Source organism: Phocoena phocoena, chromosome 10 (genome assembly GCF_963924675.1).
Source record: "Phocoena phocoena chromosome 10, mPhoPho1.1, whole genome shotgun sequence".
NCBI classification, from domain to species: domain Eukaryota; kingdom Metazoa; phylum Chordata; class Mammalia; order Artiodactyla; family Phocoenidae; genus Phocoena; species Phocoena phocoena.
In genome coordinates this window covers 17,912,271-17,936,045 of record NC_089228.1, presented here as the reverse complement: position 1 = coordinate 17,936,045, position 23,775 = coordinate 17,912,271, and the positions used below count along the sequence as shown (strand labels likewise).

Here is a 23,775-nt window from a genome sequence, read left to right as displayed (position 1 = left end):
GTTGTCATTTTGAGCACAAATTCACAGCCCTAAATAAATTTTTAGATTCTTTTTTGTTATTAAAATTACATATACTGTCTGTATAGCCACAAACAAAATCAACACAAAGCAAACATACACTCTGTAAGTGTTCCCTCTGCCTGCAATGCACAAACCTCAACCCAAACCTAACTTACCATCCAGTCTCAAAATGAGCATGTACTTCCTTAGGAACTGGCTTCCCACTCACCCAACCCCTACCCTGACCCAAGCCGGTTTGAGTTGTTCCATAACGCCTGCCACACTGTCCCTTACGGTAGTTAATAGCTACCCACTTCCGCTGCACCAAGTACTCTCCACACACTGCATCATTTAACCCTTCTAAAGTTGGTGACCTCTTGCGCATTTCATACATGAGGAAACTGAGACTCAATGTAATGAAAGAGTTGGCCAAGATCACAGCTGGGAAGCAACAGTCAGGATGAAAACAGGTACATCTGCCTCCCAGCCACTGCGTAATATATAGCGTCACTATTTATCACATTGTGTGGCAACCTCCTTGACAGGAAAGAACACGGCTTCTCATCTGTCTTCCCGGGTCTAGAACAATGTCTGGCAAACTGTAGGATCCTGTTCAGTAAAGGCTGGCTGTTAATGTAGCCTAGCTCACACAGAACCTAAGTTTAAAAGCACCTGGTCAAATTGCTCAGTTAACACGTACTAGCTGTAACACCTTTGTGATCTGTACACTTAAGCCATGATGTCATGACAGATGTGGGCTATACAATGGGTTTGCCTCCCCTTTTTATTTCTATTCCCTGACAAGAAAAGGATGTAGCTGTGCCAACTTTCTTCTATCACCACACCATCAGAAGTTCAAATGATGAATTTAACCCAAGGCTGCTTTTTGCCTTTTCTGCTCTAACAGTCCCTGCCAGATTTGCTGCTTTGAAAGGACAGCTTGGACATTCACTCTATCCTCCTCCTTAAGTCACCTGTCAAAGCAGTAGTTGTGTCAGTTTAGAAATACATGGCCGGATGTCATCAAAATTACATAATGGCAGCATGACTAATTTTTCTTCAGACAGTTAAGAGTGAGGCATCCAAGTTCAAGGTAGAACATTAAAAAAGAAAATCCCATCTGTACAGTAAGTATAAAAGTAGAAAGGTTAAGAAGTTGAACATACAGGGAAAAAAGCTCTTGGAACAGTTGCAACGTAGACCTGAATTAAAAACAAAAAAATCCATAAGCACCTAAAACTTCTTAATTCTGTGGATAAAATTTTATTTCAACTATTCCACCTTATGAATACAGCATGTATCTCAATGCCTGGTAGCTCAATTTAAAATAAATTTTTTGCATTGCTCCTTTAATTAAGACTATTATACTTCATTTTCCCAGGAGCTATTACTTAATATGAAAAGTTCTGACTTTTTTTTTTTTTTGGAATTAGCTTACTTTCCAGTTGGGAAAACTAAGACTGTACATGCAGTCAGAGAGAAGAAACATATAGGAAGAAAGACAACTGGATTCCTTAAATGGCTCACAAAGGGGAAAAACAAACCCAGTCCGACCAGACTTACGAGTCCCTTTTGGTGATGGGAAATACTGACCAGGTCAAGGTAAAAGGAAAAAAACCAAAGCCTTTCGACACCCTCACTGTATCACAGTTGAGAATGTCTGTGATGCCTGAATGGTTTACATACTGGGAGAACTGAGTTACGCTTCTTTACATTTTAATCAGTGTACTGGAAACAGAATCTAGTAAAGATGATTACATATCTCTATCTACATGTAAGTTTAATTTATATTAAAAAGTTACATAAAAACTTTGATTATGAAATTAAGGTCTTAGAATTCTAGTCTCAAAATTCTAAAAGGCTAAGGAAAGATCATTAAAAAGCTACACATAAATAATCTTGTGCAGTTCTTAGCTCATTTATTTACAAAGTAAAAATAACAATGGTAACTCTTGCACTGTGGAACAGCTGTACAGCCCAGAGTCCGCTTGCCTTGGTGTCATTTCTTAGCTGTTTGGTACTTAATCTGAATCTGTTTCCAGGTCTATAGATGGAGAGGGGAAATTCTTCAGAATTGCTGTGGGAATTGAGCGAGACAAGGACATGTAAGCACTTTACAGATGACAAGGGAAGGAGGACATCAGGTCATATGGGATCAAGGGTCCCGGGACTCCCCTGACTAGCTCCTACCCTTCTACCTGCAAAGCACGTGCCCACGTACTCCTTCCTCCTCCGCACCACTGCTGGCACCCCAGTCCAGACCCAGTACCTGTCCCCAGACTACTCGGCTTCAGGTAAGAATGGCAGTCTCCTCTGTTCTCCACACCTCGAATCTCACCCCCTGCAATGACTTGGTGCTTCTGCCAGATCAATGTGACTCCATGGGCCTGTCACAGACCCCAACGCCAGACTCTGCAGTGGTCCCTCACTGAATAAGACCTAGTCCCCTCAGAGGAAGACAAATCCTGTATGGTATCAGTTATATGTGACATCTAAATAATACAACAAACAAAAGACACACACTCACAGACAGAGAGAACAAACTAGTGGTTACCAGTGGGGAGAGGGAAGGGGGAGGGGCAAGATAGGGGTAGGGGAGCAAGAAGTACAAACTATTAGGTATCAAATAAGCTACAAGGATATATTGTACAACACGGGGAATATGGCCAATATTTTGTAATAACTGTAAATGGAACGTAACCTTTAAAAATTATAAAAAAAAAAAAATCAGAGCCAGTCTCCTTAGGAAGCACTGCAGGCTCTCCACCGTGCTCCCCAACACACCACTCCCGCCTCTTCCTTCAACTCCCCTCACAGCCCAGGCCTCCAGACAAAGCAGAATATGTGTCATTTCTTAACGTGTAACTCTTTTCTTTTCCTCTCCCTGATTTTCTTTACTTTCTGCTTTCTCAGGAAATACCTTCCTCCACTTTTCTAAATCCTACACATTCTTGAAGTAATAAGGGCCATGCACCTCACGCATCAGGCTGTTTGCTTCTGCCCTGTCTAGCCCCTCCCCTCCCCCGTATCAAAAGCACCCTTTGGAGTCCAAGTGAGGAGGCATGGTACTGGAATCCGGGGACTCCTCCCCTCCACCCGGATCAGGCTAAGCTCAGGAGGGTAGCAATACAAAAGCAAGTAGAAAGAGAGGTAAGGGATCTGGGTTTTGTTCTGTTCTGCTTTTTTAAGGTTCCTGGTCATAGTCACTTAAGAGAATGCAGGACCTCTACCTCCTTCCCCACCTCATCTTGGAGCCCACACCAGGGGGAGACTGGGTCTCAAGCTGCGACGGAAGGAGCAGAGACCCGGTACAAGGCCTCACTGCAGCTGGAAACGGGCAGGACCAAGAGGGTGTGAGAAATCAGGCTGGCACTTAGCTTGCTCTAGAGTCGAAATCATAAACTGATGGCCCACGTAGGCTGACCTGGGTGCCCAGACATGCCATGGCTCTTATAGTACCACATTAAATCTTCACATCATTGTTCACATTCGAACTTTTGAGCAATTTTATATTAAAGATCATGACTTTCCACTTCTTTTTAAGTCCCTAAAGGTGGCAACTCTACATATCCACATGGCAACAACAGGCTACCTATGGAGCATGTATGTCTCCAGCTCACACAGGCCTCAATGCTCCCATGTTTCTTCAACTCTGCCACCCTCATTCATTCGCCTGCTTGGCCAAGCAGGCATCTCTGTTTCTCCTAATGTTGAAGGACCTACTCTAACAGGAACGAACTAGTTCAGGTCTGTCTCGTCTTGTGGGGAGGACAGAAACAGCTGACAGGATCCCCTTCAATACTGGCTACTACCTGGAACGGAAGGCAGCCAAAGACTTTGGCTCACTTGCAGAGGGTTCCCCTCCAATCCCGTACACAGCTGACCCTTGAACAACGAAGGGATTAATCCGCATGTAACTTATAGGCAGCCTCCGTATCTGGAGTTCCACCCCATCCACAGATTCAACCAACCACAGACACTGTAGCACTACAGTATTTCCTACGGAAAAAAATCCACCTAGGAGTGGACCTGCCCATGATCAAACCCACGTTGTTCGAGGGCCAACGTCAGGTATACCTATAGCAAGGGGAGGCACATTTTTTCTCTGAAGAGCCAGAGAGTAAATATTTTGCCTTTGCAGGCCACATAATCTGTTGCAACTACTCAACTCTGCCACTGTATCACAAAAGCAGCCATAAACAATACCCAAGTGAAGGAGGATGACTGTGTTCCAATACAGCTTTATTTCTGGGCACCAAAATTTGAAGTTCATGTAATTTAAATGTGTCATGAAATACTATTTTCCTTTTGATTTTTTTTCAACATTTGAAGATGTAAAAAGCATTTTTAACTCACAAGTCATACAGCACGGATTCGGCCTGTGGGTGGTAGTTAAGGTATTTTCTTAAGGGATTTTTCTCCTTTGTATATTACAAATCCTTATATTTTGTATACTATCTTTTGTCTTATCATTCCTGTTACACAATAAACTCAAGAGCCAAGGTCAAGTCATATATAGTCTCATAACTCTTTGATGATTCTCCTTTAATGCCTTGCACTGAGAAGGGATTTGATTTGTGTCTGTTGAATAAATATCTGCTTGCTTGTTACTTTTCAGTATTAATTCCTATTGAAAGAAACCCTAACTTGCAAAAATAGGATTCTTCCATGATTTCCATTTAACATATAAAGTATTATTCAACTTACTTCATCTAGGTCTCAGTATCACCATGCAACAGGACTTTCACTCATGAGGGTAAATAAAATGTTCTCTCTTTGTTCTCCCAAATTTGTCTTAAATATATACATTTTCCTGCCTTTATCCGCTTACTTCAAGAACGTAAACTTACAGTTACTTCCTTATAAAAAATAGATCAATAAAAAAAATCTCTAAACTGACTTTAGATTTATTAAAAGAGGCACTAACCAGAGAAGTTTTTTTAAAAGCCATAATATCAAACCATGTAACTAACCTCCTGGGGGTTCTTTTACACCACTCAGCTCAGAAACTGCAGAAATTAACAAAAAATCTTATATAAATAGTACAGGAAATACAATGTAGATTTAAATTGGATATATGTATATGTATATGTGTATATATCTATATCTATCTATCTATCTATCTATATATATACACGCACACACATATATGTAAATATTTGAGATCAGCAGTGGATTTTGAGCCATCACCCACCCGTAAGATACTTTAAGTGTTTCTGGAGCAGAATAACCATAAGATCTTAATCATTTGCGGCAATTAAAAGGCACTTGTAAACCATACAGGAAATGCTGCTCCCTAGAGAGTATTTTAAGGGAACAAAGAATGTTTTATACAAATGTAATAACCCAGCGATTATGACGTGAGCAATCTAAAAAAATTTCAGAGGTTAACAATATTTAATGATTAACAGGATCCTTAGAGGAAACAAGTGTCTATGGAGTTGATGGGAATTTGATTTTGCTCCCTTTAATGTTTATCCACATACACAGCATCCTTCCACACAAAAGTGTACGTATAAACCCGCAAATGCTCTGAGGGTAAATAATACAGATAGATACCAAGAAGGTTCCAATTTAAGACCGGGAACCCAGATTTAGGCTCTGATGAAGAGGTGTGAGTAAAAGAAATCTGCTTTGCCTGGTGGAAGAAACCCAGGAGAGTGAGGCCAAAGACTGGCACATGGGGACCTCCCAGCAGAGTCCTACTCTTTCCCACACACGTTCCAGCTGCAGCTCCCACGCACCAGGGCTCAGAAGCCCCTCCTTTCTTAGGTTAGCTGGTATGCAAGTAAGCAGTCAGCAAAAGCAGGTACCAAAAGTACTTCAATATTTGATCTGAATTCCACGCTACTGAAATTTCCTGAAAGCACTACAGTTGTTCCATTCTTTGAGACATTTTGTGATGGGGAATTGACTAGGAAATGAAAAGTTCGAGCCCAATTTAGAATGAAGACGAAAACAGAAAGAATTATCATCTCCTGGCTGGGGAGCAGGGAATTAAGTGATCATATTAGGGAAGCAGAGAAATCAGTTCTGGAGACCAGCTGACTCAGGTAGGAAACGAACTGTCAACTAGTTTTAGAGGCTGCAGAGCAAATCTCAGGGTCAGAGAGCCTATAACTCGCAAGTTTCACTGATGAAATCATGCTCCTCTATGAACTGCCTCATGCCCCGCACTCACAATACTTAGAACACTTCTCCTACTCCTATGTCCAATACTACCCACCCTTCAAGTGCCAATTCAAATCTCATGTCCCAAATGAAGCTTCCTCTGATCCCCAATGAAATGTCACCTCTCCCTGTTTTGAACTACTTAGCTGGCATTTCGTGTAAGGTGCTCACCACTGCCTACCCTGTATTTTACATTTGTGATGGACATCCTAGCTCCCCTACTCACGCAGGTGCTCCCAAACACAGTACAGGAATCTAATTCAGCTTTCTGCTGCTCTTCGTACGTACAGGGTGCTTTGTACATAATAAATAGCTTTTTAGTAGGTACTGACAAAATACCTACTGAATGAGTAAATAGATGGACGCATCAACCAATGTACAAGTACTTCAGAGCAACAGGAAATTGAGGAGCCGATAATCTGAAGTCAAATAAGGCAGAAGCTCCCCTCTGTAGGAGGTTCAATGTCTTACGTGACTTAAAGCTCAGCCAATTTTCCTGGCTTTATGTTTTCGCCCGCTGTATTTCTGCTTTGAGCTACTTATTACGAATGTAATTTTTTTTTTTTTTAAACCTGGTAGCTGTGTTATTCCAGGGCCCCCATTAGAATTTTAAGTTCTCTGAGTGCGAGTCGCATCCTTCCTGCTCGCTCCTGGATCTTCAGACCCAGCTCAGCATCTTCACATGGCAAGTGCTCAACCAACACTTGTTGAATAACCCCCAAAATCATTTTACATAATGCACTTGAGGAAAAACTAAAAGGTCTAATGGTTCCTTAAAATGTCCCTAATAGAGAAGCCACAAAAATGAAATACAGATGAATGTCAACACCGAAAACTCCTAGTGATTTCATCTTCTAGTTTTCAAGTTAGAGTAATCCTTACAATTCAATTAAAAAGCAGCATTTGGACTTTTGACTAAATAGAATTCAAACACTAAAAACAAACTCATCTTCCAGGTTGCGTGAGGACTCAGAGCTCACACAACATACTGGCCATAGCTCAGTTTCTTGAACTATCATTTTCCTTAAAGGAAAAGATCAGCCCCCAAGTCCTGTGCTGTGGTTCTTTTCTTTCACATTGATTGTGTTATTACAACTATCTACAGAGGAGGTTAGTGAAGCAGTCATTTCTGAAAAATTGATTATTGAGCCCAGTGAGACTAATATGTAAGGGTTATTAATTGTATGAAGTAATGCCAGTTTTTACTTGGTAACAATAACTAATCTCCAGAAGCCTGTTTCTTAGGTTATGGTCTGCCATGCAGCCACTAGGCATCAGACCCCAAATGTTCATGGAAAGGCAGGTTTCTGGTTAGCCCTAAAAACAAAACAGAACCAGAAATAATAATAATACTACCTTCAAATGTGTGTTTTCATTAGCCAAAAAAATTTATACAACTGTCTGAACAAAAAGTATAGCATTTTCTACAAAACGGTGAATAAATTTAAAACACAGATGTATAGGGGTTAAGAGTCCAGACTTAAATAAATAAACAAAGATCACAACATGTACAAAGAGAGACCACAGGACGGTGAACCCCCAAGTACTCATCACCCAGCTTCAACAAGTACCAACTCGTGGCCAGCCTTGTTTCCTCCACACCCTGCCCACTTTCCCCCGACCCACTGTGGATTATTGTGAAGTGAATCCTGGCTTCATATAATTTCCTTTACTATAACTATGTCAACACTTCAAAGGGCACAGACTTTGAGTCAGACAGACCAGGCGTCCAGTCCAGGCTCCACCAACTCCTAGCTGGGTAATCCTGAGCAAGTAGAGTGAACTTCCTTGAGCTTGTCTTCTATCTGCAAAATGGAGACAGAAATCCTGACTTCTCAGGAAGACAGTGTGGATGAAATGAGGAACTGAGCCTAGCGCTGGCACACAGAAAGGAGTCAACAGGGCGCTGCAGCTAGAATGCCTACTGTGCTAGCACGTTAAGGCAGGACTCTCTCTGACTCACTTCCAATAAGGCTCACAAAGGACAAAAGAGATATCGAGTGTTCCCATATAGTAACAAGACATGCTAAAACCCTCTGTGCTAAGCTTGTAGAGACACTAACCAAAAACTGATTTATGACCCCTTAGAACAATATTCACCTCTGGGAATTTAAGTGTAAAGAGGTCCAGAAAGTCTCTTCGGATAAGCTCGCTGGAGCGCTATGGGGTTTCTACCACCACTCTGGAGGGAGAGGAGAAGGTACTTTCCTACCACCTTAAACCCCCAAGAGAAAGGAGGTTTTGTGGGGGAACCCTGAAGAACAGAACCTACCTGGCCCGGAAGCTGTGGGGATATAAAGCCTGGTGTCTGACCCGAACCTGATCACAGGCCCCCAGGGAGAAGCAGGAAGGAACAGCCCGCGGCCGAGTGGAGGGCAGCTCTGGAAGCAAGCAGTGCTGTGCAGCAGGGCAACGGGCCCCTCGCCACTGCTGGCTTCCCAACCTGACGCAGGCCCGAGCTGGGGAAGGCAAGATTTATTTTTTTAATCAAGTTCAAAGGAAACACTTTGAGTACTGAAATCAGACTCCTCTTATAATCTAAAGCAATAGAAAAAGTTACAGAATATCATATATTATAGGATATACGTGTGTGATGTGATATTTATAGGATACATATTCCATCCAGAAACAACCAAAGAAAGACTCCACAGAATGAGCTCAAAGCGGGGAACGGGGAGAAAAAATTAAGTTTTTCCCCTTTTACCCCTTGAAGTTTAGCCCTTTCAATCTAACAGTTACATTATATGTTCAACAGCGGCACAAGAGTATAAAAGAAGAGTAAAGAATCCCTTTAGAAAGCTGAATGAAACGTAGACAGGAGTACAAACGGTAAGTTGTATAAACAACGTATAATCAAATACTAAACTATGTCACTTCTAAAGAGAATAAAATTTCTTAAAACATATTAGAAAAGCTGCTCTCTTTTGATTCCTTTTGTTCATTGATTTTTCAGTGAGTAACAGCACCTAAGTGATGCTTCCATGAAGGATTCTTCCCACTCTTCCCCAAAGAATGGAACAAGGAGGAGGAAGTGAAAATTGCTAGAGACAGGAACAGATAGAAAAATGGGGTTGATCATGTGCCCCAAGAATATCAATTCAGGGAGAGCAATTCCACATGCAAGGCCCTATGTTATGCACTAAAATAACACTTACAGGGACAAAGTAGGTTTTCTGGCCTTGCGGGAATTTGAGCGAGACATACGGTAACGATGAGAGATGAATGTACAGTCTTCCGGGGTGGGGAAGGTACAGCAGAGAGAATGTAAAACTGAAAACAGCCAAAGGCCCAGTAAAGAATCTTTGTAAAGGCCTCTGTGAAGTCACGAAAAGCAAATTCATGGCTGTTTAAAAACTTAGCTCTCAGTCAATCTTCTGTGGATTCTGACACCAGCCTTCCTTCATTGGTTCTGGAAGCGTGTTTCACTTGAGGTTGGTATTTCTTCTGGGGCAAGACTTATTTATTACTTTCAACTATGGAAGCACTATACTGACCTTTATAATAAAAGTGTGATCACTCTTCTGAATTATAAGTAGGCACGAATTCATTCTTGGAAAACATTAAAAGCTAAACCAGAGCTACCTGCACTTAAATTATAAGGTGTCTAAACAACTGAGACTCTTCCATGGCATTAAAGGCATCCCAGTGTCACCCACCTGTATGAACAAAGGTTTCAATCCTCATCCAGAACTTGCCATCCCCTTAGCTTATGGTGTGAACTCTAGACAATCCAGCTCTCTGTTTCAGCACTAACGAGCCACAACCTAAATTAGCCACAGAACATACTGTGCATGATTTATAGAGGGTTGGTATTCATTTTCAGCGTGCTACCTCAGGTTTTTCTGTTGCTATTACAACACAGCTGATAAGCCTGTCTTTTGTCAGATAGATAATGATGGAAAGTTAAGTCTAAAGTTTCAATTTCAACATACTAAAACTCTGAGTAATTGACTACAGTGTAAGTCAAGGCAATCAAATTTATTTTTGGTTATGAATCACAGCACTGCTTACTTTTCAAATAAAAATGCAGAGAACTAGATTATTTCCCAGAATGAAAAGTAACTAGTAAGAGGGTGTGTGTGCACGCGTGTGTGTGCACGCACACGCACATGGGGGTTTTGCCAGTTTTCCATCTCGAAGCCACGATATAACAAGATAATCACCAACTGCATTCTCACTGTTTAAATCTATGAATGATGCGCAGATAATCTAGCATGACTTAAACAAGAAATTAACTGTGATGTAACTCAAGTTCAACAGTCGTTTACAGTAGATGAATTTTTCAAGGTAATTTTTGCAGTTCAAAAAATATCCTGGACAGAAGGCAAGAAGAAAGAACACGCAAAAACAAAAACAACCAAAGCAGTTTGTTTCCCACTGTTAAGACAGATTCCTCAAAGGTAGTAGCTCTGCTATCCTATAATCAACAATCCTTTAAAATAAAATATGGCCAGTCTGAACCAACAGGATTAATAAAAAAGTATCTTCCATTTAACCATGATTCACTTTTACAATTATTATCTACTTTGAAAGAATCTACTTCAAAGATGACTTTTTCCCCCAGAGCAAGAAGACTATAGGTTACACAGAAGTCAAAGAAAAACCGAGATAAACCTCCAGGAGGGACAAAACGTTAGAGATGTGATTCTTCCCATTAAGCCAATGAAGTCACCTAGATATAAAGGAAAGAACTTCTTCCTTTCTTTCTCCTTCTTATCCTCAAGTCTGAAAACTAAACCCCCAGAAGCATTTTTATCTAAGGACAAAGAAATAAGACTCTCGGAGGAAAAATACAAGAAACGACCATAAAGTACAGCAAGTGACTTTCGAATAAATGTGCCAGAATTAAGACATGCAAATGGATGTTGCCCCTTCAAAGTCATTACCTTGGAAACTATATACTTAATCCAATGATGCTGTTATAGGCACTTCGGAATTTGTTTCAGAGCTTAGAATTTGCCACATCCTTAAAAATAGCAAATATCTGTCTTTTCGGGTTTGATATAGCAATAGTCAAAAGTCCTCGGAGTAGCTGTGCTTTCTTTGCGAAACCTTTCCTGATCTCCCAAGTCCAGGTTCCATGCCCCCTCCTATGATCACTCTCCTTCCCCCAGCAGAGAACTTTTCACTCAATGTTGGAATTGCTTACTTACTTACCATCCGTCACCCTGGCAAAACCATAAACTTCATAGGAGCAGGGAACTTATTTATTATTATACTCACAATCCTAGAATAATGCCTAGAAAATTATAGGCACCTGAATGACACAGAAATACTGCACGTTACAATCTACTATAACACAAGATGGTTTGGAAAACTGTCTCTATTTACCCTCCCCACTCCTCTCTGAAAAGAGTACCATACTTCTCTGTGTGATTATACACCTATATGGAGGGACTATTACTTTATACAATACCTGGGAGGAAAAGGGGCTGGATGGGATGATTTTCATTACTTCTTTTTGTATGGGAAAAAAAAAAGCAAAAATCATGATTATATCCTCACAGACTAAAAGTGTTTAACTTTTCACTCTCAAATTTGCAAGCATAATAACATCTTACCTAGTTGCAACACCTTTATAGTGTCTCTGTAGGCTTGCATCACCAGCTTGAAATGGCGGTAAAGTGGATAGCACAAAACTCTTCTTCCAAAAGACACCAGGATTTCATGAACATTAGTCCAAGTCTGTGAAGTATCATTTAAATGAGTAATCGTTTCCATATTACACAAAACAAAAGCACACAATGAAATGTAAAACTATTCTCAATTAAAAACTAAGTTTGGATCAACATGAAGCCAAGTGGAAGACAAATACAAAGCCATGAAGTGAGACTCTTTCTGTAAACCTTACAATAAAATTTTTATCTCAGTCTTTGTAATTTCTCATACTTTATCAACGTATCACAAATGCTCCTTAGAAATCACATACGTAGCAGGAAAGTTTTAAAAAGTCTTTTAAGAATTACCAATATGAATGTAAAACACATGGCACTAACAAAATACAGATGCACATAAAAGACATTTCTAAATGATATATGTTTCATGTTTTTGTCTTTTAGGACCATTCGAGATAATGCAGATGAAAAATATAGAACTCTTTAGTGAAGTGTGTTCTCAGTTCCCCCTTCCCCCTCTTTTGATTTTTTGTGTTTTTTTTGGGGGTTTTTTTGCTTTAGGCATGAGTAATACATGGTATTTACTTCAGTAATCTGCTTTCACTTTTCAAAGAGAAAACTACTCATTTCTGGAAAAAAGGCTTTATCCTGAATGGTAATGGTTAATGGTAATGATACCACTAACAATGCAAAACTTACCAAAAACACTAAACAAAGGCAATTTTCCACAAAATTGTTTTTTAATTCGGTTTTGATTTAAAATGCATTAAAAATGTAACCCACATATAAAAATTAAAATATAAAATTAAAAGTAAGGGAGTACATATCACTTCCATGTATTTTCATCCTTAACAAATGAGTGATCTGATTATGAATACTGAGTACCCAACAGAGGATACTTTATATCTAAAAAGGAATGATGAATTTCTAAAAAATTCTGGCAAAAAACTAAACATTTATAGAAGTTTGACAGAGCTAGTTACATGTCTGGCAATTCTAAGTTATCTCAAAAGCAATAAAAATGTCAAAATAAAATCATAAATAGGTGGATCTCTTCATGCAGACTTTTATAACTAAACTATGAAATTATCTAGTCCCCAACTACTTTGTTTTCAATATTGGAATAATCAATGCAATTATTACGAAAGCCAGCTTCTCCATTATATGCTGATTATGGAAATATGCAGAACTCAAGGGAAGTCTGGAGAACAGCACTTCTCCATCTTAAATATGCATATGAACTCCTGGAGATCTTGCTAAAGATTCTAACTCAGAGGGTCTGGAATGGGATTCTGACTCTCCATCAAGCTCCCAGCAGAGGACACTGGTCAAGCTGTTGGTTCATGGACATTCACGAATAGCAAGATTCTTTGCTAAAGTTAAGTGCTTCAGTTCCTGTTTACATGTTATCTATTATTTGAATAAAGTGATGCCATGAAACAACTTTGATTTTCCAACTTAAAATGTACACTGTCTAGGATTCAAACTGGAAAAAAAACAGAAACAAAACTAGTTGCCTTAATAGATGATGCAATGATCAACTGTTTAAATAAACACTGCTTTAAAGCTTCTGCTTTGATGGACAACAGTGTGTTCAAAACTAGTAAATTTATTTATTTTATTTTTAAAAATATTTATTTATTTATTTTGGCTGCACCGGGTCTTAGTTGCAGCATGCAGACTCTTAGCTGTGGCACGCGGACTTCGTAGTTGCGGCATACGAACTCTTAGTTGTGGCATGCATGCAGGATCTAGTTCTCTGACCAGGGATTGAACCCAGGCCCCCTGCATTGGGAGCGCGGAGTCTTACCCACTGGACCACCAGGGAAGTCCCCAAACTAGTAAATTTAAAGATAACATTCTTTGCTATATTTGGTGAGCCCTACACAACTATTTTCTACAAAATAGATATAAAAGCAATTATTACTCTATTATAAGAGTTATCAGATGTAAACATACTAAGTGTAGGACCTAGGATAAGTTATTTAAGCTATATGATCTATGTTTCCTCATCTGTAAAATACCAATAATTCTATCTCACACACTTCAATAGAAAGGAATAGGTGAAGTAATATACACAAAAGCTTTATTAGCACAGCTTCTGGTGGTAAGTGACACTTAACAGTAGTATCACCTAGGTTTTCTGCCCATCTTTGAGCTCTGAGCCCCAATATATGCTGACTTACATACATGCCTCAAACTCAACCCAACATCTTCCTGCAACGGACAGTATACCCATTCCTTCTCCAAACTTCCAAGATACCCTACAGCTGGCCTTATTAGTGTACTATGATTAAAGTAAACGTAACAAACAAAATCAGTTTTATTAAAAAGATGGAAAAAAACTTTGTACAATAAAGCTATCACTTTTAAAAAGTTAAGGAATTGCTTGAATTACCCCAAATGAGCTAATAACAACAAAAAAATAACTCTGAACAAACAAAATCTAAACAACTGCAACTGACAATCATACCTCAAACCAGCAGAGTGTTGGACTCAGTTTTCTGATATTCCATGCGGATTCAACCTTTATTTGTTTTGAAGAAAAGAATAGTGTCACATTAGAGGTAAAGTCATTCAAAACTAAAGCAAATATATCCACTTATTCAACTAGTATATAAATAGTATTGACATATGTAAAACCTAAGAAGCATCTATGACTGCAGGAAAATAATGGCTTTACTGATGTCAAGGAGATCAAAGGCAAGTTTCGGTCTACTTTGGAAATTTATAAAGTAAAGCTGTTGCACTGATAAGAGTACCAGAACACAAGAACACATAAGCAAGGACTTTGAAACTAAAGCAAAGCAATGCGTGCTCACTTTCTGTCCTTCTCAACTAGGTTACCTGCCTCCCAAATATGCTATAAATAATCTACCAAAAGACTCAAAGATAATGTTGAAGTGCTCTTTCTGGCACTTAGATAGCTGCTCAAGAATCTGGCCTTTCAGAGAATGCCTGTGAGAATAAGTGCATTCTAGAGAAGATTCTGAAGTTGCAAGACTTCATGATTTCAAATATGTGAATCCAAGAATCAAATCAAAAATGCGAAGTGATATCGTGCATAACTAAACACTCTCACTCATCTTCTCAAGCAATATGAAGCACTTTTTTGTCAATGAAAACATTTTCGCTGATTATGGTATTCTAAAAAGATGAGCGGAAACAAAATCCATTTTCAGTCATAGTATGCCCTTGTTACACTCATTAATATTCATTTTGGAGACAAATCCAAATCTCAAAAGTCACCTTTGAAATTTTCAGAATCCCAGCAGCAAAACGTTTGGCCCATATCAAATCCTTATCCTAACACTATGCTCATGCTATGATGGTGAGTGAGAAAAGCAGGTTAAATAATAGTATATACATTATAACCCAAAGTAAATACACATACACAACAAAAGAAGCCTAGGAGAGAAACATCACCTTGTAAGTGTGGCTACCTCCGATGGCTGAGATGACAGGAAATCTTAATTATTTTCTTCCTATGTGTATTTTTCTTTACAATGATATGAATTATTTGTGTAATTTAAAAAGAGGGAGGGGGAGGGGCATGATGGGGCAGGAGATTAACAGGTACAAACTACTATGTATAAAAAAATACAAAAAGATAGTGTACAGCACAGGGAAATATGGCCAATATTTTATAACTTGAAATGGAATAAAATGTATAAAAATACTGAATCACTATGTTGTAAACCTGAAACACTGTAAATCAACTTTTACTGCAATTGAAAAAATTTTTTAATAAAATAAATAAATGAAAAACAGGGAAGCATATGCACAGCTCAAAAATAATCCCTTGAGCAAAGACGACTGTATACAGATGCAGGGACACATTAACTGGAAAGTTTTTTTGTTTTGTTTTGTTTTGTTTTCCAGCCTTGTTTTAAATGTATGCAATCAGTGACATAGGTGAGAAAGAAGTTAACTCTTCATTTACAAAATCAAGTGTGGTTTAAGAAGAGATACAGTATAGTCTATATTTTTTAAAAAAGATCATTTAAGAAACAACATACTTTACAAAAGGATTTACTTTTACAATAGGATTTCACCGAATACCAAAAAGATACAATCCAGGTTTTTAAAATCTGATTTATATATAATTTTTCAGAAGTACACACACTATTTAAATTGAGGGCTTCCCTGGTGGCGCAGTAGTTGAGAGTCCGCCTGCCGATGCAGGGGACGCGGGTTTGTGCCCCGGTCCGGGAAGATCCCACGTGCCGCGGAGCGGCTGGGCCCGTGAGCCATGGCCGCTGAGCCTGTGTGTCCGGAGCCTGTGCTCCGCAACGGGAGAGGCCACAATTGTGAGAGGCCCACGTACCACAAAAAAAAAAAAAAAATTGAGGAACACCTGCAGATAAACGCGTCACATTCCTTTCTTTATAAAATACTATACCTTACATCTGTTAACGGACAGGTCGGAGAAAGACTAGAAATGGTTATAGTAAAGTTTACCCCTTGCCAATGTCAAGTGTCATGTAGCAACAGCCCTCTCATTTGGTCAGTTCATCTCCTAAAAGAGATGAGAGCTCAGGATATCCTTTTTCTCTACCCTCAGCTTTACTTCCATACTCTGCTATTTGGCAGAGACTAAAGCCAAGAGAGAAGAAAAAAAGACCAAATAAAAACATTATTGGTACCCATCACCAGCACACCTGTGCACCTCCGCCCAGAGCGTCACTAAGTAACTAATCACGACTGGTCTCACTCATGACATTAATACAGTTTACTCCATACAACAGTCTATGCCAACCTGCACAGACACACATGCACTTACATTCTTCTCTCCTTCGGTGACACGAGTTTCATAGCAATATGCCAGAAGGATATCAATCAAACTGTAGTACACTTGACGACAGGCTCTCTTGTCCAGCAGGTAAGATTTATTGACAAATTTCCGCAGCTGATATTTCTCTTCTTCAGAAAAAGACACTAGAATAAAATGCATTTAAAAATTAGTTCCATTACGTGCTGTAAAACCCTCATTGCACAAGATCCGTCAAAATTATAACTTGGATTACAGAAGCTGAAATAAAAAGCTATTTAACTCTGGACATAGAAACAACTTTTTAACTAGACGTCACAGTTTTATTAAGAGTTATGTATTTGCTTAAATCCTAGTAGAGCTAAAAAAAAAAAGAAAAAAATGTCTAAACAATATCTATTCCTTGTTTCCAGACCCCCCCCCAGCCCCTGATCTTTTCCCGCTACACTGTTCTGTACTCAAGGCAGCTAAATGACAGAGTTATTGACTCTAAGATAATTACATTTTGACAACGGAAAACATATAAAAGCTAAATGAAACACTCTGTAAATATTCATTATCTACTGTGAAAGTGCTATACAAAGAAACGGAAATATTCCCATGTATTAGTCAATTTTAAGGGCATCGCATTTTTAAAATATTATTTACACAGAGAAACAAAGTTTTACGTAAATCTGCAAATGTGACCATACCACACATATCAGACTTGTGGGAAGAGGAAGTTTCCTTTTCTCCTTTTGCTTGGCACCCTGTTTCCATCCTTATCAACTGCCTCCCCTATGTTAAAAAGATCTAGTATATATCACTTCATATTTTTCTTTACAACCAGACACAAAAATGTGTATACAAGCGAGTTGATACTGTCCCCCCCACCCAGAGAATTAGATTTTTTTTTTCCATCTAGCCTATCTCACTCAACAATACCTCTAGGAAATCCCCCCAAATCACTTGGTACTTAGCTAATTTTGTAAAGGAGTAGAATACTCCATGGTGTAGCATGCTCTATCCAACCACTCCCCCTACTGATGGGCATTCACTCTGCTTCCAGCTTTATGTCACTGCTAATAATGCTGCAATAAATGTTATATCATATGTCACTGGATACTGGAGGCTTTAGATTTACTGGGTCAAAAAGTTTATCTGTTTTTAAGAGATACTTTATTTAAGGGCTACAACTCTCCTTTCTAATGGTCATGGATAGAAGTTCCCTTTCCTACACATATATCTTGCCCACTCCCAGCAATAAATGCTTTTTAAAAAATCATTTCCAGGGGACTTCCCTGGTGGTCCGGTGGTTAAGAATCCGCCTTCCAATGCAGGGGACGCGGGTTCGATCCCTGGTCGGGGAACTAAGATCCCACATGTCGCGTGGCAACTAAGCTCGTGGGCCACAACTACTGAGCTCGCGCGCCTCAACCACAGAGCCTGCGTGCTGCAAACTACCGAGCCCATGTGCTCTGGAGCCCGCGCGCCACAGCTAGAGAGAAGCCCATGTGCTGCGACGAAGAGACCACACGCCGCAACAAAAGATCCCACATGCCTCAATGAAGATCCTGCATGCCGCAACTAAGACCTGACACAGCCAAATAAATAAAAATCAAAAGAAATTTTAAAAATCAAAATCATTTCCAGTTTAATGGATGCGAAGTGATTGTGGTAAGAAAAATTCTAAAATGACCCCCAATGAGTCACATCATTTGAGTGTGGGCAGTACCTGCAACTTGCTTCTATTTAAAAAAATATGCCAACGGTGTTATAATTATTATGATTATGTTCCATTATCAGCAGACTGGAGCCAGAGACTCGCCTGCTGATTTTAAAGGACTAAGATGCCATGTTGTGAGAGGGCCACGTGGCAGGGAGCTGTGGGTTCCTCTAAGATCTGAGAGTGACCCCGGCTGAAAGCCAGCAAGAACACGGAGGGCCTCAGTTCTACAGTCGCAGGAATCAAATTCTGCCCACCATCATGTGAGCCTGGAAAAGGACCCTGAACTCCAGAAAGGATCATGGTTGCCAACACCTATTTTTAAAAAAAAGAAAAAGAAAAGATGGCCACAGTTGTTTATATCCTTCCAAAACCCTGAGCAGAGGACCCAGCTAAGCCATGCCTGACTCCTGACACGTGGAAACTGAGTCAAATTAGAACTGTGTTTCTGTTTTGTGGTAACGTGTCATGCAGCAAGAGGAAACTAATACAGTGACATATTGTTACTTCAGTTAGTATTTCTCTAACTGCTAAACTTTGAACATTATTTCATAGGTTTGTTGGCAATTTGGATTTGCTCTCTTGTAAATTACCCATTAGAATATGTCTTGCCCAGTTTTTTCTGGATGGCTTGTCAAATATTTAAGAACTCGGCTATTACGGACATCAACCCCAGTCATCTCTCCAAATCTACGGCATCTCTACTGACTTTGCTTAGGGGATCTTCTGCCATTGAATTATTTATGTTTGTGTGTAGTCCAGTATATCTATCTTTTTTTCTTCACCAGACTATGAATTTATAGCCTTTGATAAGGTTTCCCCAATCCCTGAAATTGTACATGGAGTCTCTCAGCTTTTCTTTAAGATTTACTTGTTTTCTCTTTTAAATTTAAGTCTTTATAACGAAATTGAGTTATTTGTAGGGAGGTGGATGGACCTAGAGTCTGTCATACAGACTGAAGTAAGTCAGAAAGAGAAAAACAAATACTGTATGCTAACGCATATATATGGAATCTAAAAAAGAAATGGTACTGATGAACCTAGTTGCAGGGCAGGAATAAAGACGCAGACATACAGAATGGACTTGAGGACAAAGGGTGGGAGGGGGACGCCGGGCGAAGTGAGAGTACCATCGACATATATACACTACCGAATGTAAAACAGATAGCTAGTGGGAAGCAGCAGCATAGCCCAGGGAGATCAGCTCTGTGCTTTGGATGATCTAGAGGGGTGGGATAGGGAGGGTGGGAGGGAGGCTCAAGAGGGACGGGATATCGGGACATGAATATGCATAGGGCTGATTCACTTTGGTGTACAACAGAAACTAACAGAGTATTGTGAAGCAATTATGCTCCAATAAAGATCTATTAAAAAATACATCAATAAAATAAAAAAATTCAAGTCTTTAATCCATCTGAAAGTTATTTTTTCAAGTTTTAAGATTTTCGTTAATTCCAGATGAAGAGATAATTGTGCCAGCACAGTCTGTTCAGTAATCCATCTTTTCCACTGTATTGAACCACCAATTTTATCAAATAAATCTGCTGCTTTTCTTGCTAAAAACTACTTCCAAGCACTTTTGGGTTTTGTCACCTGCAAATATAATATTTTTCCCCATTCCCAATAAATTACTGACAGAAGAATGAGAAGCTATTTCTTTTTACGTATCAGTCACCTTACCAAATGTTGGCTACCCAGACCAAAAAACATATTTAATAAAAGCTAATGATTTAAAAAAACACCTTTATGTCTACATTGGGAAGGCAAGCAAGTCTAAGACTGCAGTTCCTTCCAAGTTGCCTTTAATGTCTACGATTTAGGTAAGCTATCATAGAATATGCATCTTCTCAAGTTAAGAAAACATGAGCACAATCAGTTCCTCATTACTATACATAGAAAGTAAAATACGTCTTGTCTTCAAGCAAGATTTACAGAGAGAGTAACAGCTAATCACACAGATGTGCTGAGTTCCTAGTTAGTATGAGTAAAACACAGCCTACTAGTTCCTTAGAACAATTTTTAAAGAAACTTAAGCATCTAGATATATTGCTACCTCTAAACCAGAGCGTCATCGATCTCTTCCCTTGCCAAGTAATCCTTAAGTTTCCTTCCATGTCCTGTCAGACAACCACTTTCAAATCCACGTTAAAAGCTGTCCAACCCAGTCAAGGGGGGCATTCAGCTTCTAGTGCCAGTGCATATCAAAGTAATGCTAAAATAACTCGGAAGCCTTTTTCTCCAGGTTTTAGAACTGTCCATTATACACAGGTCGGGACAGGCTAAACTGCTGTATCAGACAGACCCAAAATACGGTGGTTTCAGTAAGACAGAAGTTTTTCTCTCATGCTGCCTAATCGGAGTGAACGATCCAGGATGGGTGGGCATTAGAGTCTCCACCACATGACTTCCATTTATGGTCCAAGATGCTGTTCCAGGTGCTAAAATTTTCCAACCAATGGGAAAGCAGAAGAGGAGGACAAACACCTCCTTTCTAAAGACTTGATCCAGAAAGTGCACACAGCACTGCCACTCACTTCCCATCATCGAAGACTTAGTCTCATGACCACACCCAGGGGCAAGGAAGGAAAGAAACTCGGCCGCTAGCCAAGTGGGCACGAGCCCAGCTCTAACTCAAGAAGCCTCTTTTTAGAAGGGTTAACAAAAGACACGTGTCTCTGACACCTTCTCAGAGACCAAAAATTATTAAACTGCCTTTTTTAATATTCCCAAAGCACTCTCTTTATACCTAGTCAAGTCCCAGTCCCTTTCTGTCTCTGCTCAACAAAAGACTGCCCTTCTGTTCATCACAACTGGGCAAAAGCCAGAAGGAAAAGAATATGACTGATTACTCCCACATAATGGTCCCTTTTCACCTATCGTTTTCCAAACTCACTTCTGTACTCTCTTAGGAGCCTTAAGTTTAACGTGGTTTCTTTTTGCTGTAAGGCTTCCTTCCAGCACTTTTTAGCAGCCTGTCCTCTGGGGGAAGAAAATCTTAAATACACTTACTTGATATTACGAGAAGCAATATTCCTTTACTCACTAAAATATATTTAGTGCCAAAACAACAACAATAACAACAAGGTTTTGACATAAAATATGTATTTTTTCCAACCATGTTAAAAACCCTATGTTTAAAAAAAAGTTTTAAATGTATTTGTACAAGCATTGCTTACATAAACAACAAATAACTATGCGAATGTATTTATTTAATTTGATGGCCAGCAATATAAAGAAATGTGTATATTTTTAAACTTAATGCAGGCGACTGTCAAATGAAGCATTCTTTAAAGACTGACATTCAAAAAAGAAATTCATGTGACAGATCAACTGGGTGTTGAGTGTTCCATTACGGGGCTCGTATGAAGATTTCTCAATTTAAAGAGAAGCTCTCAGTTCACTTTAAGTGGTCTGATGTAAGGAACCTGTAAGGAGGAACATTTCTTCACTACATGAAGAACGTATTATGTCACAAGGTATTTGAAGACCCCTAGAAGGGCTGAGACAGTATTCCTTCCCTTAGGTACAGTTTTGGAGACGTTCATTAGTTTAGCTAATAGCAAAGTGCCAGGTGTCCGTGACCACAGTATCTCAAGAGAGAGAAAGCCTTTAGATCCTAGTTGGTTAATAAAGACTTCTGCTTCCATGGAAGTCTGAATCACAAGGTAAGCGTGCCCAGAACCGCTGAACGACACATCAACTCATCCACATGTTTACTCCTTACTCTTTGGTCATCACACCTGTATGTGTTCAGTGATCTGTAAAGGATGACCTGGGAACTGCGTGTTCTGATGTTACATGACCCACAAGTAAGTGCTTCCACATATCACGGGTCACTTCCCACAACCGTACACACAAGGAAGGCCAACTTGAATGTACTCTTCTGAATTCCTGAATGCTGGGCGCCCCTAACTGTCCTTTAAAACACCACCACTGGGACTTCCCTGGTGATTCAGTGGTTAAGAATCCGCCTGCCAACGTAGGGGACATGGGTTCGATCCCTGGTCCGGGAGGGTCCCACATGCCGCGGAGCAACTAAGCCCACACGCCTAGAGCCTGGGCTCCACAACAAGAGAAGCCACCGCAATGAGAAGCCCGCGCACCACAACGAAGAGTAGCCCCCACTCGCCGCAACTAGAGAAAGCCCGCGTGCAGCAATGAAGACTCAACGCAGCCAAAATAAATAAATAAATAAAATATATATAAATAAAATAAAATAAAAATTTAAAATTTTTAAAAATGAAACACCACCACCTTTTTCTGAGTGGTTTTGAGTTCCATTTTGGCCTAAGTACTTCATTAATAATACACAGAAGTATTTAAATTCTGAAATTCAAAGAAACCAGAGATCATAAATAACAATAACAACAGCCTGGGAAATCACTAGAGAAACCAAAAGTGTGAGCTCCCCCAGGCCTTTTTTATTAGAGCTGTAAATAATATCACCCAAAGGGGATCTTGGGGAGGTTTGCACACAATCAGGTCTAACCAAGCAGCAACGCTAGAAATAAGTACAGACACGGTGCCAGCAATACTTGGATGATTGCCACCACAAGTAACATTTGTCAAGCATTCGTATAGACTTAGCTACACGACAAAGCAACTTTGCTATATATTGACAGTTCACAACATTTCGGTTAATTATACTTCTATACATAATCTACAGTCAAACAAAAGCCAGCTTAAAGCTCAGTTCATTTGGGGGAGAAACTGGCGCCCTAACACTGAAGCAAAGGGCCCAGGACCAACTCCCAACATGAAAAACCCCATCAAAACATTTGAGGACTACCCGGGGGCTCCCATCAAAGTGGAAAGTGACCTTGTCACTTCACTTCGAACGTCACCTCGTTCTGTTACTTTTAAATCTTCTCTTCTGCCTAATTCCCCTCCCAAACATCTCTGTCTTCCATGGGTCAACAATTAAATCAACCATGATCTGGCTCCTCTCAGAGGAATGCAAATGCATCACATTGTCCACTTTCTGGAAACAGATCAAGGGAATCAGAAGAAAATGTGCTCATTCAAACCCTTGGCCCACATGGGCAGCTCCACAGTGCTGCAGCTTTCAGGGCTGATGCTGACAGCTCTGCAAACACTGGTGCCAAACAGGATGTCCCTGGTAGGAAGTTCATTGACTATAAATGTTATGTGGTGTCATAACAAGCAATCGTGTGCCAAGATTCCTGGGCTGAGATTAACCACTGAGAGACAACATGGGAAATGCGGGAAGTCCATCCTCGTGAAACCAGAGCTCAGTGCGAGTACATCATTTAACACTTCCATTTACAAGCCTTTGTGGAGGAAGATCCGGATCATTACAAAACTGAAGATGGCAATGAAAGTCTCCGTGTTGTAACTCAGGGCGACGATGAAAATGACAAGAGTCATAACCTCGTCTTTGGCAAGGCAAAGGCGGGGGGCAAAGTTCACCACCTAAGGCTTATCTGCAAATCGAGACAAACCAGCTTAATAGTTTATGAGGAGGAATCAAAGGTGCACCCCTCACCTGCACC

General features: G+C 39.8%; 1 protein-coding gene across 1 annotated transcript in view; it reads right to left on the bottom strand.

The window, feature by feature from the left end:
- Positions 1-23,775, bottom strand: part of SHQ1 (SHQ1, H/ACA ribonucleoprotein assembly factor) — an 88,645-nt gene that overhangs the window by 41,186 nt on the left and 23,684 nt on the right. Inside the window, 3 exon segments of the mRNA XM_065885890.1 lie at positions 11,733-11,856; positions 14,260-14,313; positions 16,570-16,724. Of these exon segments, the coding sequence (XP_065741962.1) occupies positions 11,733-11,856; positions 14,260-14,313; positions 16,570-16,724 (333 nt within the window).